The following is a 13,622-nucleotide window of genomic DNA, read 5'->3' as shown; positions in this document are numbered from 1 at the left end:
TGAGTGAATGTTGTTTTAGGCCACATCAACAATTTTGCAGTTCTTCTCTGAAATAATCGAGAAATAGTGAAGATGCTTTCCACTTTTTTTCTATCTCGTCCACGCTATGCCAAGTTTAGAATTGATAAATACCTTTTTGTTAACCAGCTCAGCATACATACTATACTCCACGGCAATGAAGATTCATCTTCCTCAGACAATGAACACATTATAAAATCAGTTCACAATTACATCATTGAAACAAACCGCTTTACGTAAGTTATGTGTCAATTTAAGAATATAAAATGCATTTCGTATCTTGCTTTCTATTTTATTTCATGTTGTGTCACTCATTAATGTCTGCTCTATACACTTCATTACAATCTACATGTATAATGTACAATATTAGGAGAAGCATTAATATAGGCCTTTTTGACGTGTTTGCTAATCCTTTTTCCGTTTTGTAATGCTATGTAATGTAAAATCTGAACATTAATGGAAATAAAATACTGTTTAAATCACAAAGAAGGGTCAATGCAAGTAGTTGAGGGCATCGGTCTAGGACCGCTCCTGGCTTGTGATTGGTCGAGAGGGTCTGATGACGTCACTTCCGGTGCGCATGCGCCCATGGCATTGTGGGTCCTGCGTGCGCATCCAAGATGGCGGCACATCCGTTTACGGTGGCGTGAGCATCCATGATGGCGTCACATCCGTTTCCGGTGGCGTGCGGATCCAAGATGACGGCACATCCGTTTCCGGTGGCATGCGCATCCAAGATGGCGGCACATCCGTTTCCGGGGAGGAGGGGGGGGGGGGGGGGGGAACCCAGAGTTATTTGTTGTTCTTTTGTTGTTCTAAAAATAGAAAAGGCGGTGGTGGTGAATGGAGGAGGAGGAGGAGGAGGAGGGAGGGAGGGAGGAGGAGGAGGTGGGTTCATTGTTTGGGTTTGAGGGTCGTCAAAGCAAAGGATGAAAGTGTTCTTTCCGGAGAGATGGGTGGCCCTGAAAAGGTCCGTTTTGGGGAAGAAATACAGGAACTAGCAAGTGTTGACGAGGTCTGGGTATATACAGGAACTAGCAAGTGTTGACGAGGTCTGGGTATATACACGAACTAGCTAGTGGTGACGAGGTCTGGGTATATACAGGAACTAGCAAGTGTTGACGAGGTCTGGGTATATACAGGAACTAGCAAGTGTTGACGAGGTTTGGGTATATACAGGAACTAGCAAGTGTTGACGAGGTCTGGGTATATAGAGGAACTAGCAAGTGTTGACGAGGTCCTGGTATATACAGGAACTAGCAAGTGTTGACGAGGTCTGGGTATATACAGGAACTAGCAAGTTGTGACGAGGTCTGGGTATATACAGGAACTAGCAAGTGTTGACGAGGTCTGGGTATATACAGGAACAAGCTAGTGGTGACGAGGTCTGGGTATATACAGGAACTAGCAAGTGTTGACGAGGTCTAGGTATATACAGGAACTAGCAAGTGTTGACGAGGTCTGGGTATATACAGGAACAAGCAAGTGTTGACGAGGTTTGGGTATGTACAGGAACAAGCAAGTGTTGACGAGGTCTGGGTATATACAGGAACACGCAAGTGTTGACGAGGTCTAGGTATATACAGGAACTAGCAATTGTTGACGAGATTTTGGTATTTACAGGAACTAGCAAGTGTTGACGAGGTCTGGGTATATACAGGAACTAGCAAGTGTTGAAGAGGTCTGGGCATATACAGCAACTAGCAAGTGTTTTACGAGGTCTGGGTATATACAGGAACTAGCAAGTGTTGACGAGGTCTGGGTATATACAGGAACAAGCAAGTGTTGACGAGGTCTGGGTATGTAGAGGAACTAGCTAGTGTTGACGAGGTCTGGGTATATACAGGAACAAGCAAGTATTGACGAGGTCTGGGTATATACAGGAACTAGCAAGTGTTGACGAGGTCTGGGTATATACAGGAACTAGCAAGTGTTGACGAGGTTTGGGTATATACAGGAACAAGCAAGTGTTGACGAGGTCTGGGTATATACAGGAACTAGCAAGTGTTGACGAGGTCTGGGTATATACAGGAACTAGCAAGTGTTGACAAGGACTGGGTATATACAGGAACTAGCAAGTGTTGACGATGTCTGGGTATATACAGGAACTAGCTAGTGTTGACGAGGTTTGGGTATATACAGGAACTAGCAAGTGTTGACGAGGTCTGGGTATATACAGGAACTAGCAAGTGTTGACGAGGTTTGGGTATATACAGGAACTAGCAAGTGTTGACGAGGTCTGGGTATATACAGGAACTTGCAAGTGTTGACGAGGTCTGGGTATATACAGGAACTAGCAAGTGTTGACGAGGTCTGGGTATATACAGGAACTAGCAAGTGTTGACGAGGTCTGGGTATATACAGGAACTAGCAAGTGTTGACGAGGTCTCGGTACATACAGGAACTAGCAAGTGTTGACGAGGTCTGGGTATTTAAAGGAACAAGCAAGTGTTGACGATGTCTTGGTATATACAGGAACTAGCAAGTGTTGACGAGGTCTGGGTATATACAGGAACTAGCAAGTGTTGACGAGGTTTGGGTATATACAGGAACTAGCAAGTGTTGACGAGGTCTGGGTATATACAGGAACAAGCAAGTGTTGACGAGGTCAGGGTATATACAGGAACTAGCAAGTGTTGACGAGGTCTGGGTATATACAGGAACTAGCATAGCAAGTGTTGACGAGGTTTGGGTATATACAGGAACTAGCAAGTGTTGACGAGGTCTGGGTATATACAGGAACTAGCAAGTGTTGACGAGGTCTGGGTATATACAGGAACTAGCAAGTGTTGACGAGGTTTGGGTATATACAGGAACTAGCAAGTGTTGACGAGGTCTGGGTATATACAGGAACAAGCAAGTGTTGACGAGGTCTGGGTATATACAGGAACTAGCAAGTGTTGACGAGGTCTGGGTATATACAGGAACTAGCAAGTGTTGACGAGGTCTGGGTATATACAGGAACTAGCAAGTGTTGACGAGGTCTGGGTATATACAGGAACTAGCAAGTGTTGACGAGGTCTGGGTATATACAGGAACTAGCAAGTGTTTTACGAGGTTTGGGTATATACAGGAACTAGCAAGTGTTGACGAGGTCTGGGTATATACAGGAACTAGCAAGTGTTGACGAGGTCTGGGTATATAAAGGAACTAGCAAGTGTTGACGAGGTCTGGGTATATACAGGAACTAGCAAGTGTTGACGAGATTTGGGTATATACAGGAACTAGCAAGTGTTGACGAGGTCTGGGTATATACAGGAACTAGCAAGTGTTGACGAGGTCTGGGTATATACAGGAAGAAGCAAGTGTTGACGAGGTCTGTGTATATACAGGAACTAGCAAGTGTTGACGAGGTCTGTGATATATACAGGAACTAGCAAGTGTTGACGAGGTCTGGGTATATACAGGAACTAGCAAGTGTTAATAAGGTCTGGGTATATACAGGAAGAAGCTAGTGGTGACGAGGTCTTGGTATATACAGGAACAAGCAAGTGTTGACGAGGTCTGGGTATGTACAGGAACTAGCAAGTGTTGACGAGGTCTGGGTATATAGAGGAACTAGAAAAGTGTTGACGAGGTCTGGGTATATACAGGAACTAGCAAGTGTTGACGAGGTCTGGGTATATACAGGAACTAGCAAGTGTTGACGAGGTCTGGGTATATACAGGAACTAGCAAGTGTTGACGAGGTCTGGGTATATAGAGGAACTAGCAAGTGTTGACGAGGTCTGGGTATATACAGGAACATGCAAGTGTTGACGAGGTCTGGGTATATAAAGGAACTAGCAAGTGTTGACGAGGTCTGTGTTTATACAGGAACAAGCAAGTGTTGACGAGGTCTGGGTATATACAGGAACTAGCAAGTGTTGACGAGGTCTGGGTATATACAGGAACTAGCAAGTGTTGACGAGGTCTGGTATATACAGGAACTAGCAAGTGTTGACGAGGTCTGGGTATATACAGGAACTAGCTAGTGGTTACGAGGTCTGGGTATATACAGGAACTAGCAAGTGTTGACGAGGTCTGGGTATATACAGGAACAAGCAAGTGTTGACGACGTTTGGGTATATACAGGAACAAGCTAGTGGTGACGAGGTCTGGGTATATACAGGAACAAGGAAGTGTTGACGAGGTCTGGGTATATACAGGAACTAGTAAGTGTTGACGAGGTCTGTGATATATACAGGAACAAGCAAGTGTTGACGAGGTTTGGGTATATACAGGAACCAGCTAGTGGTGACAGTACACGTGATGTGTAGTAGAGGTGAACTATCAAGGTATATAGAAGTCTTTGTAGACTTATTTAATGTTGTTATAAATCCAAACCATGCACATGTTTGTAATGAACATTCACATCAAAATATGTGACAGCATATGTAATTTTTTTCTTAAGCTATGCACAACGCGTGGGCCAAGTAGGGGCCCTACTTCAACGACTCTGATCCCGTGGTCCTTGCGCGTCATCACCTCTTCATTGTCAACCGTCTTCCCGAGGCAAGTGAGTTAACTGACTATCAAAGTCCAGTTTCCACCCTTGCCGAACTAGGCTGGTATTATGGAGTTACATTTTGGCTGGACTAACGAGTCTATGCATAGTCCAATCAAAATCGCGTTCAGAAATCGAAATCCGGTTCGTAGAGTGTCATGCAGATTTCGGTCGACTGCAGGATTTGCAAAGGATGTGCACCGCTAACTCGTTGTCAACATATATTTTCTAAATCTTTCCATGTTTTTAATCAAGGTGCTCACGTGATTTGATGCCCTTCGCAATGTAAGACACGTTTTATCACAATATAGATCTTGATTATCGATCAGATCGTCTTGACTGGGCGCCACCGCTTTGTTAGAAACAAATTCAAGTGATACGAGAGGTTGAATCTGATTGGTCAATAGGAAAGGCATAGAAAGGACATAACTCGTAATAGCCACTGGTGGCGCTACGATCGAGCCCAGGAATTCCAGCCTAGTTCGGCAAGGGTGGAAACTGGACTTTCAAAGTCAGTTAAGTCTCTTGCCTCGGGAAGATGTTGTCAACCAACACCGTGGGACCCTTACCAACCACTCTGACAAATGAAACACGTTTGGAATGTCGATCACAAAGTTTTATTTGATGATATCAATGGGCGTGAGATGGAACACAGTTGGTGTAGAGCTGAAACATTCGAAGTGTTAACACATCTCAGTGGATAAAAGATGGCACAGTTCTATTTTTTCAAACATATAGTTATTAATCTGAACACCATTTAGGTACCGGTCATTAATTATGGGGACGAGGTCATAAACAAATGTTCCATGTATTGGTTGTTGGTTAGTTGGTTTGTTGTTTAACGCCGCACTCAGCAATATTCCAGCTATATGACGGCGGTCTGTAAATAATCGAGTCTGGACCAGACAATCCAGTGATTAATACCATGAGCATCGATCCACGCAATTGGCACCGATGACATGCATCAACCAAGTCAGCGAGCCTGATCACCCGATCCCGTTAGTCGCCTTTTACGACAAGCATAGTCACCTTTTACGGCAAGCATGGGTTGCTGAAGACCTATTCTACCCCGGAATCTTCACGGGTCCCTTGTATTGGAGGGGGAGATAAATTTGTCATGAAATGAGTGTGTGTGTGTATCAGCAAAATATGATATAGTCCATTGACCAATCGGTAGCCTTGTGGTTAACGCGTTCTCTCGTCACGCCAAAGACCCGGGTCCGATTCCGAACGTGTGAAGCCCATTTCAGGTGTCCCCTGCCGTGATATTGCTGGAATATTGCTAAAAGCGGCGAAAAACAATGCTCACTCCAGGACCAATCCCACCCCACACCCCACACGTACCCAATATAAATGAGCAGTCCCTAAGTTTTCGGGCAACAGAAGTCTTCTAGTCTTTGCAGTGAAATTCAGTGATTTTTGAATATAATTACATATTCTATCATGAAATTTAGGAACTTTGTTATTCAGTCAATTGAGAATAGTCATAAAGGTCGTTTTGGGGTCCAGTGTGTTGAGAATAATACGTTTTACTGAACACGTTCGGCCATTTTGAGAGATGTGTACGATTTCTTTCTTTGGTTACGGATTTTCAGCCGCCTTTAAGACGCCTGTCCAAAACAACACACTGCATCTTGCAATGATTAGTTTCATAAGTAAATGACATTTTAGTTTCCAAAGTTACCCAAACTACTACAGTAGAACACGGATAGAGCGAACAAACGGATGCAACTGTTACAAAATCCCCGATTTATCGCCTATATATTATCATATTTATCAAATTTACGCACTTAACAAACTCTCTACAGTGAACTAACGTATAAAGCGAACTGATATCTGCTCCCCGACAAGCGAAAACACCACTAATTAGTGATGTGTTTTGTGAACAGAGAAATTCCATGTTTGTTGAGATGTGGCCCAAGATGTCGGTCTAGTCGTTCTCACATTCCTTACTATTTTCTCTTCCCCACAGTCCTTACTATTTTCCCTTCCCCACAGTCCTTACTATTTTCCCTTCCTCACAGTCCTTACTATTTTCCCTTCCTCACAGTCCTTACTATTTTCCCTTCCTCACAGTCCTTACTATTTTCCCATCTTCACAGTCCTTACTATTTTCCCTTCCTCACAGTCCTTACTATTTTCCCTCCCTCACAGTCCTTACTTTTTTCCCTTCCTCACAGTCCTTACTATTTTCCCTCCCTCACAGTCCTTACTATTTTCCCTCCCTCACAGTCCTTACTTTTTTCCCTTCCTCACAGTCCTTACTATTTTCCCTCCCTCACAGTCCTTACTATTTTCCCTCCCTCACAGTCCTTACTTTTTTCCCTTCCTCACAGTCCTTACTATTTCCCTTCCTCACAATCCTTACTATTTTCACTTCCTCACAGACCTTACTGTAATGCAACAGCCATAAATCAAGCTACTCTAGATTTTCCACGGGTTCCGAATTTCCATCTGACTTGGGTTGTTTTTTGTATCTCACTGGGATTCCTTTCTTAAATGTTGTTGCTTGTTTCTATCAACATTATACATTTTCAGAGACCAAGCGTTGCTCTGACGTGGCCCCAGCGAAGGCAATTATTCAGGTTGCCATAACCCATTATAGAACTTCTATTTTCGGTAAATTTTCGATATTGGTTTCTTATTTTCGATGTTTAGGAAATGCTTTCGGAATCCTTTTTGGGTGTGTTTTTACATTAAACACTACAGCTACCCGCGGCTTTTAATTTTTCTGCTTCAAACTATCATGGCGGATAGGTATCCGGCAACTGCATGTGTATCACTGGAATAGTGTATTGTCACGTGACTTACGTTGGTTAAGTAGGTCTGGAACTCTGCAACAGAGACTCGCCCATCTCCTGCAACACATAAACCGATGTCAAGGGTTAAAGAGAGGGGAGACAACTCATTTCTTCGCACACACCATCCATCTGTCTGTTTCAGAGACTGTCAAGTCCAAAGTGTTCACAGGTTCTGAAACTGGCGACAAAGGAACAACGAAAGAACATGTGTGTTCTGTGTGGGTTTTCATTTGTACGAAACGAAATTTCCGAATTGAGGGGGTAAAGATATGGAGCAGAATAGCTTTAGAAAGCTGACATCTGATTGGCTAAGAACCAACAAATCCTTCATTTTGATTGGGCGGTGAAAGTACCCTCAAGGTTCACTTGACGTGACCTGCTATGGATGTTTTCTTAGATCTTCACGCAGAGAGGTATCGTATCGGAGAAAAAGATGTTATTTTAATGCGATTGTGTTCTAAAGGTACGAATTTGTTTAAAACGTTCCGTTGGGTACATATTTGTAAATCTTATTGTTGTACACTTTTAAAGTCCCCATTGAATAAATTCATTAATTTTACCAGGAGATTTACGACAAAAGACAACCGCCCCTTCTCGACCCATCCCGTAACCTGAAAGCGTGAATGCATGAATGAATGAATGAATGAATGAATGAATGAATGAATGAATGAATGAATGAACACCCACCGTCAGTATCGAGACCTTTGTCCAAAGCGACGATGTCACTGTCGGTGAGTTTCAGGTCGTCGTTGACATCGAAGTGGTGGAAGAGGTAGCCGGCAAAGTCGGGATCGTCCTGGTACCGCTGATGCCATTGTTTCACAAACTCATCCTCGCTGACATCGCCGCTCACTGAAACATCATCATCAACAGCCTGTCAAGCGAATATGTTTTCGCAAAACCCGAGGCAAAATGATCTTTTCAAGCATTTTCTGAACAAATTGTTTTTTTAAATATTACCGCGAATACTGTGCTAAGTCAGTGTAAGATTTCTGTTAGTTTATTTTTCATTTTTTTAATTCATTTCAGAAGGAATTTGCATTTTCGCATGTTCAGCATGTATGTTATCGCATACATTGTCAGGATGAATTTGTGACGGAGTTGCATTCAGACAATATGCATACAATATATTACACGGCTAAATGTTCGTATTTCTTGACATATGGCATGGGCAGTATATTGGCCGGGGCATGAATATACATGCGCATATACATGTATACGTACCTAGCAACTGTTTCTTATTACAGTATTTCAAATAGTTGTCTTGGCCATATTTCCTCAAACGTTGCAATACAGCTGTTCTTTCTGGGAACTAAATCACTTGAACAAGATCTTTTATCATTCTTAAGAATATATTCAAGTTATGTTTATTGTTTTCAACACTACAGATATACATTTAAGATATATCTTTTTGCAGATGAACTAATATTATTCAAGAACTAAATAAGTTGTTTGTTATTTCACACCGCACTCAGCAATTTTCCAGCATTATGATGACGGTTTGTAAAAAATGGAGTCTGGGCCGGACAATCCAGTGGTTGACATCATGAGCATCGATCTATGTAACTGGAATACGATGACATGCATCAACCAAATCAACTAGTCTGACCACCCAATCCCGTTTGTACATTCTTACGACAAGCATGGGTTGCTGAAGATCAATTCTAACCCGGATCTTCAGTTGAGGTAAGAGACTGAGAGTTTGAGGTGGTGACGTCACTTTCGAAACGACGCTACGGTGTCGAATGGGCCCAGGGTATTAATCCTAATCGATATACCATACGCTGAAAGTTTTGTCAGAGACATAATATCGCAACACAACATGCTTTATATATTTCAGGACAAGTTTGATTTGTGTAAAACCTGAGGCAAAAATTAAATTACGTCCAGAATATAAATTGGTCAGCCGTTTTGGGATGCAATCAACAAGGGCAAAGTCCAGTGTGGAGTCCCTGGCCTCTAACTGAGGGTTTATGGTTCTGCTTCTCAAAGGACATAGGACGGAGTGAATGAGTTTGGTTTAGCGTCACTTAAACAGAATTCCAGTCATATCACGGCATGTGGGTTTAATGTCATGGCAAAGCCCGAAGTGTTTCATGTCTTGGACGGTTTCCACTTCGGTGAAACCCACGAGCACGGTTATGGTGCTGAAAAATTCAGAAACATAATCGGGGCAAACCGGAATTCGAACCAACGACCTTAGATTTCTGGCGTGCCCAAGGGACGCAACTATGCTCAGTGAATTAAGCGACTGGGCCACCCTTGCCCCCTGAGAATAGGATGTCAAAATAGGACGATGCAGGTCACCTAGCGTTAAGGGATGTTATATTTATTTCCTAAGTTTCGTAACATATGTTTGAGACTAATCAAGTCTGGCTCAGGTAAATCAGTAAAAGAAAGCCGAGCCGAACCAACATATTCATGCTAGTCTACGCCATCCCCCCGAGGCAAGAGAGTTAACTAACTTTCAAAGTCCAGTTTCCACCCTTGCCGAACTAGGCTGGAATTCCTGGGCTCGATCGTAGCGCCACCGGTGGCTATTACGAGTTATGTCCCTTCTATGCCTCTCCTATGGACCAATCAGATTCCACCTCTCGTATCACTTGCATTTGCTTCAAACAAAACTACGGCGACCAGTCAAGACGATCTGATCAATAATCAAGATCTATATATTGTAATAAAACGTGTCTTACATCGCGAAGTGCATCAAAACACGTGAGCACCTTGATTTAAAACATGAACAGATTTAGAAAATATCTGTTGGCAACGAGTTAGCGGTGCACATGCTTTGCAAATCCTTCAATCGACCGAAATCTGCATGATAGTTTACGAACCGGATTTCGATTTCTGAACGCGATTTTGGTTGGACTATGCATAGACTCGTTAGTCCAGCCAAAATGGAACTCCATAATACCAGCCTAGTTCGGCAAGGGTGGAAACTGGACTTTGATAGTCAGTTAACGCTCTTGCCTCGGGAAGATGGTCAACGCTTACAACAAACATAGGTAACGGATACCAACGCTTATCCGAATCCTCACGCAGGTATATAATAAGAAGCGTCTCTTACTGTCCTTGTCATACTTCGTGACAAACTCAGTCTTGACCTCGGTCGGCTCAACAATGCCGTCTCCATCTTTCTCCATGTCGGCGATGACGCTGGTGATCACCTGGTTCGCCTCCAGCTGTTGTTGGTTGTTGTGGATGCAGGAGTGGTTGTGAGAGTGGCCATCGTTATGGTCCTGTCTGAACGCAGAGAAGCCTTTGATGAGCTTGGGCATTTTTCAGTTTTAAAGAGAACTGGGAGGTTAACCTGACTTTAAACTTGAAACCCTTGAACTGGGGCATGGTGCTGACAAACTAACAATCTTAATCAGGGCTAATATGGGATTTTTACGCACGACTACCGGATCATGACGCAGCCAAGGGACGCAACTGTTCAACGTATTGCGGCACCAGAAACCAATACGGCTCAGACAAAGAACCAATAAAGTAACTCGATCTTCGTACCGACGGAGAAAGTTTAGTGAAAGGTATTTAACTTAAAGTTCTGGGAGTCTTCGAAATGAAACAGAGGGTATCAAGCAAGTGTGTTTTGAGATGGTAAATAGCAGGTATTGGGAATAAGAACTGTATTTAGAGAGCTGTAATTCCCGATAATACTATTCGCCCAGATCTAATATACTAGCTTATACCACCCATCCATATTCTGTACCTGATCTGATACTATCTTATACCACTAACGCATCAAGTGCTTTGATCTGATATTCAAGCTTATACTATCCATAAACTGCATTTGATCTGACATTCTAGCTCATATTAGACCGCCCCGTGGCCTAATGGTAGAACGTCCGCCCGGAGAGCGGAAGGTCCAGGGTTCGATCCCCGGCCGCGTCATAAAAAAAGACGTTAATAGATGGTATTTGTTGTTACCCTGTCTGGCGCTCGGCATTAAGGGGCTAAAACAAGAACTGGTCGGCTCGGAGTCAGTATACTGTGTCTGAGTGGGGTATTCATGTTAAACCGCGGCATGGTATCTCAGTGGGCTAGCACTATAAATCGGCATCAGCACCGGACTAGTACAAGCAGCCACACAAACACACAAGTACATGCACGTCGCTATATAAGTGCAATAATCTTGGACGCGACGTTAAACCCCATTTCACCTGACCTCACCACCTCATACTACACACCCACAATCTACACCTAATATACTAGTTAATTCCACTCACCCATAAGTTGAATCTCATCTTATATACTATCTTATACCATCCACCCATATTCTGTACCTGATCTGATTTACTTTCTTATACCACTCACCCGTAAACAGCCACGGTTCCAATTAAAAGAAGGAAAGCTATCATGGTTCTGAAAAGCAAATACACACGTTTCAGTTTGAACAACATTTAGCAGATTCACAGAACCCAGTACGGCTGGAGTTTGATAACGCCCAGTCGATACAGAGAGTACCATGTCTGGACAGAGCACCCGGTGTTGGGTGAGTTTGACAGCATACAGTACATACAGAGAGTAACAGGTCTGGACAGAGCACCCGGTGTTGGATAAGTTTGACAGCACACAGCACATACAGAGAGTAACAGGTATGGACAGAGCACCCGGTGTTGGGTACGTTTGACAGCATACAATACGTACAGACAGTAAGAGGTCTGGACAGGGCACCTGGTGTTGGAGGAGTTTGATAGCACACAGTACATAAAGAGAGTACAATGTCTGGACAGGGCACCTGGTGTTGGAGGAGTTTGATAGCACACAGTACATACAGAGAGTAACAGATCTCGACAGAACACCTAGTTTTGGATGAGTTTGATAGCGCCCGGTGGATACAGAAAGTACCAAGTCTGGACAGAGCATCTGGTGTTGGAGGAGTTTGAAGACCCCGGTATATACACGGAGTATCAGCACTGGACAGGGAACCTGTTGGGGGAGGTTTGTCATTAACGATAGGTACAGTAACAGGCAAGCGTTGATGTTGCACAAAGCCATATTGTCGCTTGGACTGCAAAGGGGGGCCTGAACAGAACACCTTATTGAAAAAGTTGCCGGCATGGAAACCTTACCTTGGCAGGAGTACAGCTAGTGTTCCGCAAGGCTGTCTGGCTGATAATACGTACAAGCGGACACGATAATTCTTACATAAGGTGTGTACTGGGTGACGTAGATGCCAAGGAGTGTCGTTGTATAACAATAACATTTTTAACACCTGTGTCTTTCACAGGGTTTTTGGTTGGCCTCTCTTGCCGACGAGAACTGTTGAGGTGTTAGACAGTGTACTAAATATTAACGATAACCCACATCCCCCCCCCCCGACTAGAACTGTTGAGATGTTGGACAGTGTATAACACAACAACACCCATATACAGACCCACACCCAACTAGAACTGTTGAGGTGTTGGAGATGTGACGGGTTCTGGGAATACAAGAACTAGCAAGTGTTGACAGTACACGTGGCATTAGAGGAGGTGACGAGGTCTGGGTATATGCAAGAACTAGCAAGTGTTGACAGTACACGTGGTGTTAGAGGTGGTGACGAGGGTTGGGTATATACAAGAACTAGCAAGTATTGACAGTACACGTGGTGTTAGAGGTGGTGACGAGGGCTGGGTATATTGTTGACAGTACACATGGTGTTAGAGGAGGTGACGAGGTCTGGGTATATACAAGAACTAGCAAGCGTTGACAGTACACTTGGTGTTAGAGGTGGTGACGAGGGCTGGGTATATACAAGAACTAGCAAGTGTTGACAGTACAGGTGGTGTTAGAGGTGGTGACGAGGGTTGGGTATATACAAGAACTAGCAAGTGTTGACAGTACAGGTGGTGTTAGAGTTCGTGACGAGGTCTGGGTATATACAAGAACTAGCAAGTGTTGACAGTACACGTGGTGTAGGAGGTAGTGACGAGGGTTTGGTATATACAAGAACTATCAAGTATTGACAGTACACGTGGTGTTAGAGGTGGTGACGAGGGTTGGGCATATACAAGAACTAGCAAGTGTTGACAGTACACGTGGTGTTAGAGGTGGTGACGAGGGCTTGGTATATACAAGAACTAGCAAGTGTTGACAGTACAGGTGGTGTTAGAGGTGGTGACGAGGTCTGGGTATATACAAGAACTAGCAAGTGTTGAGAGTACAGGTGGTGTGAGAGGTGGTGACGAGGGCTGGGTATATTGTTGACAGTACACATGGTGTTAGAGGAGGTGACGAGGTCTGGGTATATACAAGAACTAGCAAGCGTTGACAGTACAGGTGGTGTTAGAGGTGGTGACGAGGGCTGGGTATATACAAGAACTAGCAAATATT

At 43.7% G+C, this 13,622-nt stretch overlaps 2 protein-coding genes across 2 annotated transcripts in view; both read right to left on the bottom strand.

The window, feature by feature from the left end:
• Window positions 1–13,622, bottom strand: part of LOC124120289 (calcium-dependent protein kinase 31-like) — a 62,866-nt gene that overhangs the window by 12,599 nt on the left and 36,645 nt on the right. The window lies entirely within an intron of this gene.
• LOC124135228 lies at window positions 5,098–12,528 on the bottom strand. Its single transcript, XM_046500494.2, has 6 exons — window positions 12,380–12,528; window positions 11,622–11,669; window positions 10,372–10,547; window positions 7,992–8,156; window positions 7,315–7,361; window positions 5,098–5,169 (listed from the first exon to the last, which is right to left on the bottom strand). Exons 1-6 carry the CDS (start codon window positions 12,511–12,513, stop codon window positions 5,134–5,136), a joined length of 606 nt encoding a protein of 201 aa, XP_046356450.2. The 5' UTR covers window positions 12,514–12,528; the 3' UTR covers window positions 5,098–5,133.

This window comes from Haliotis rufescens, unplaced genomic scaffold (assembly GCF_023055435.1).
Source record: "Haliotis rufescens isolate VD_foot unplaced genomic scaffold, xgHalRufe1.0.p SCAF_99, whole genome shotgun sequence".
NCBI lineage: Eukaryota > Metazoa > Mollusca > Gastropoda > Lepetellida > Haliotidae > Haliotis > Haliotis rufescens.
Note: the sequence above shows the minus strand (reverse complement) of the source record. Positions and strands in the feature narration are given on the sequence as shown.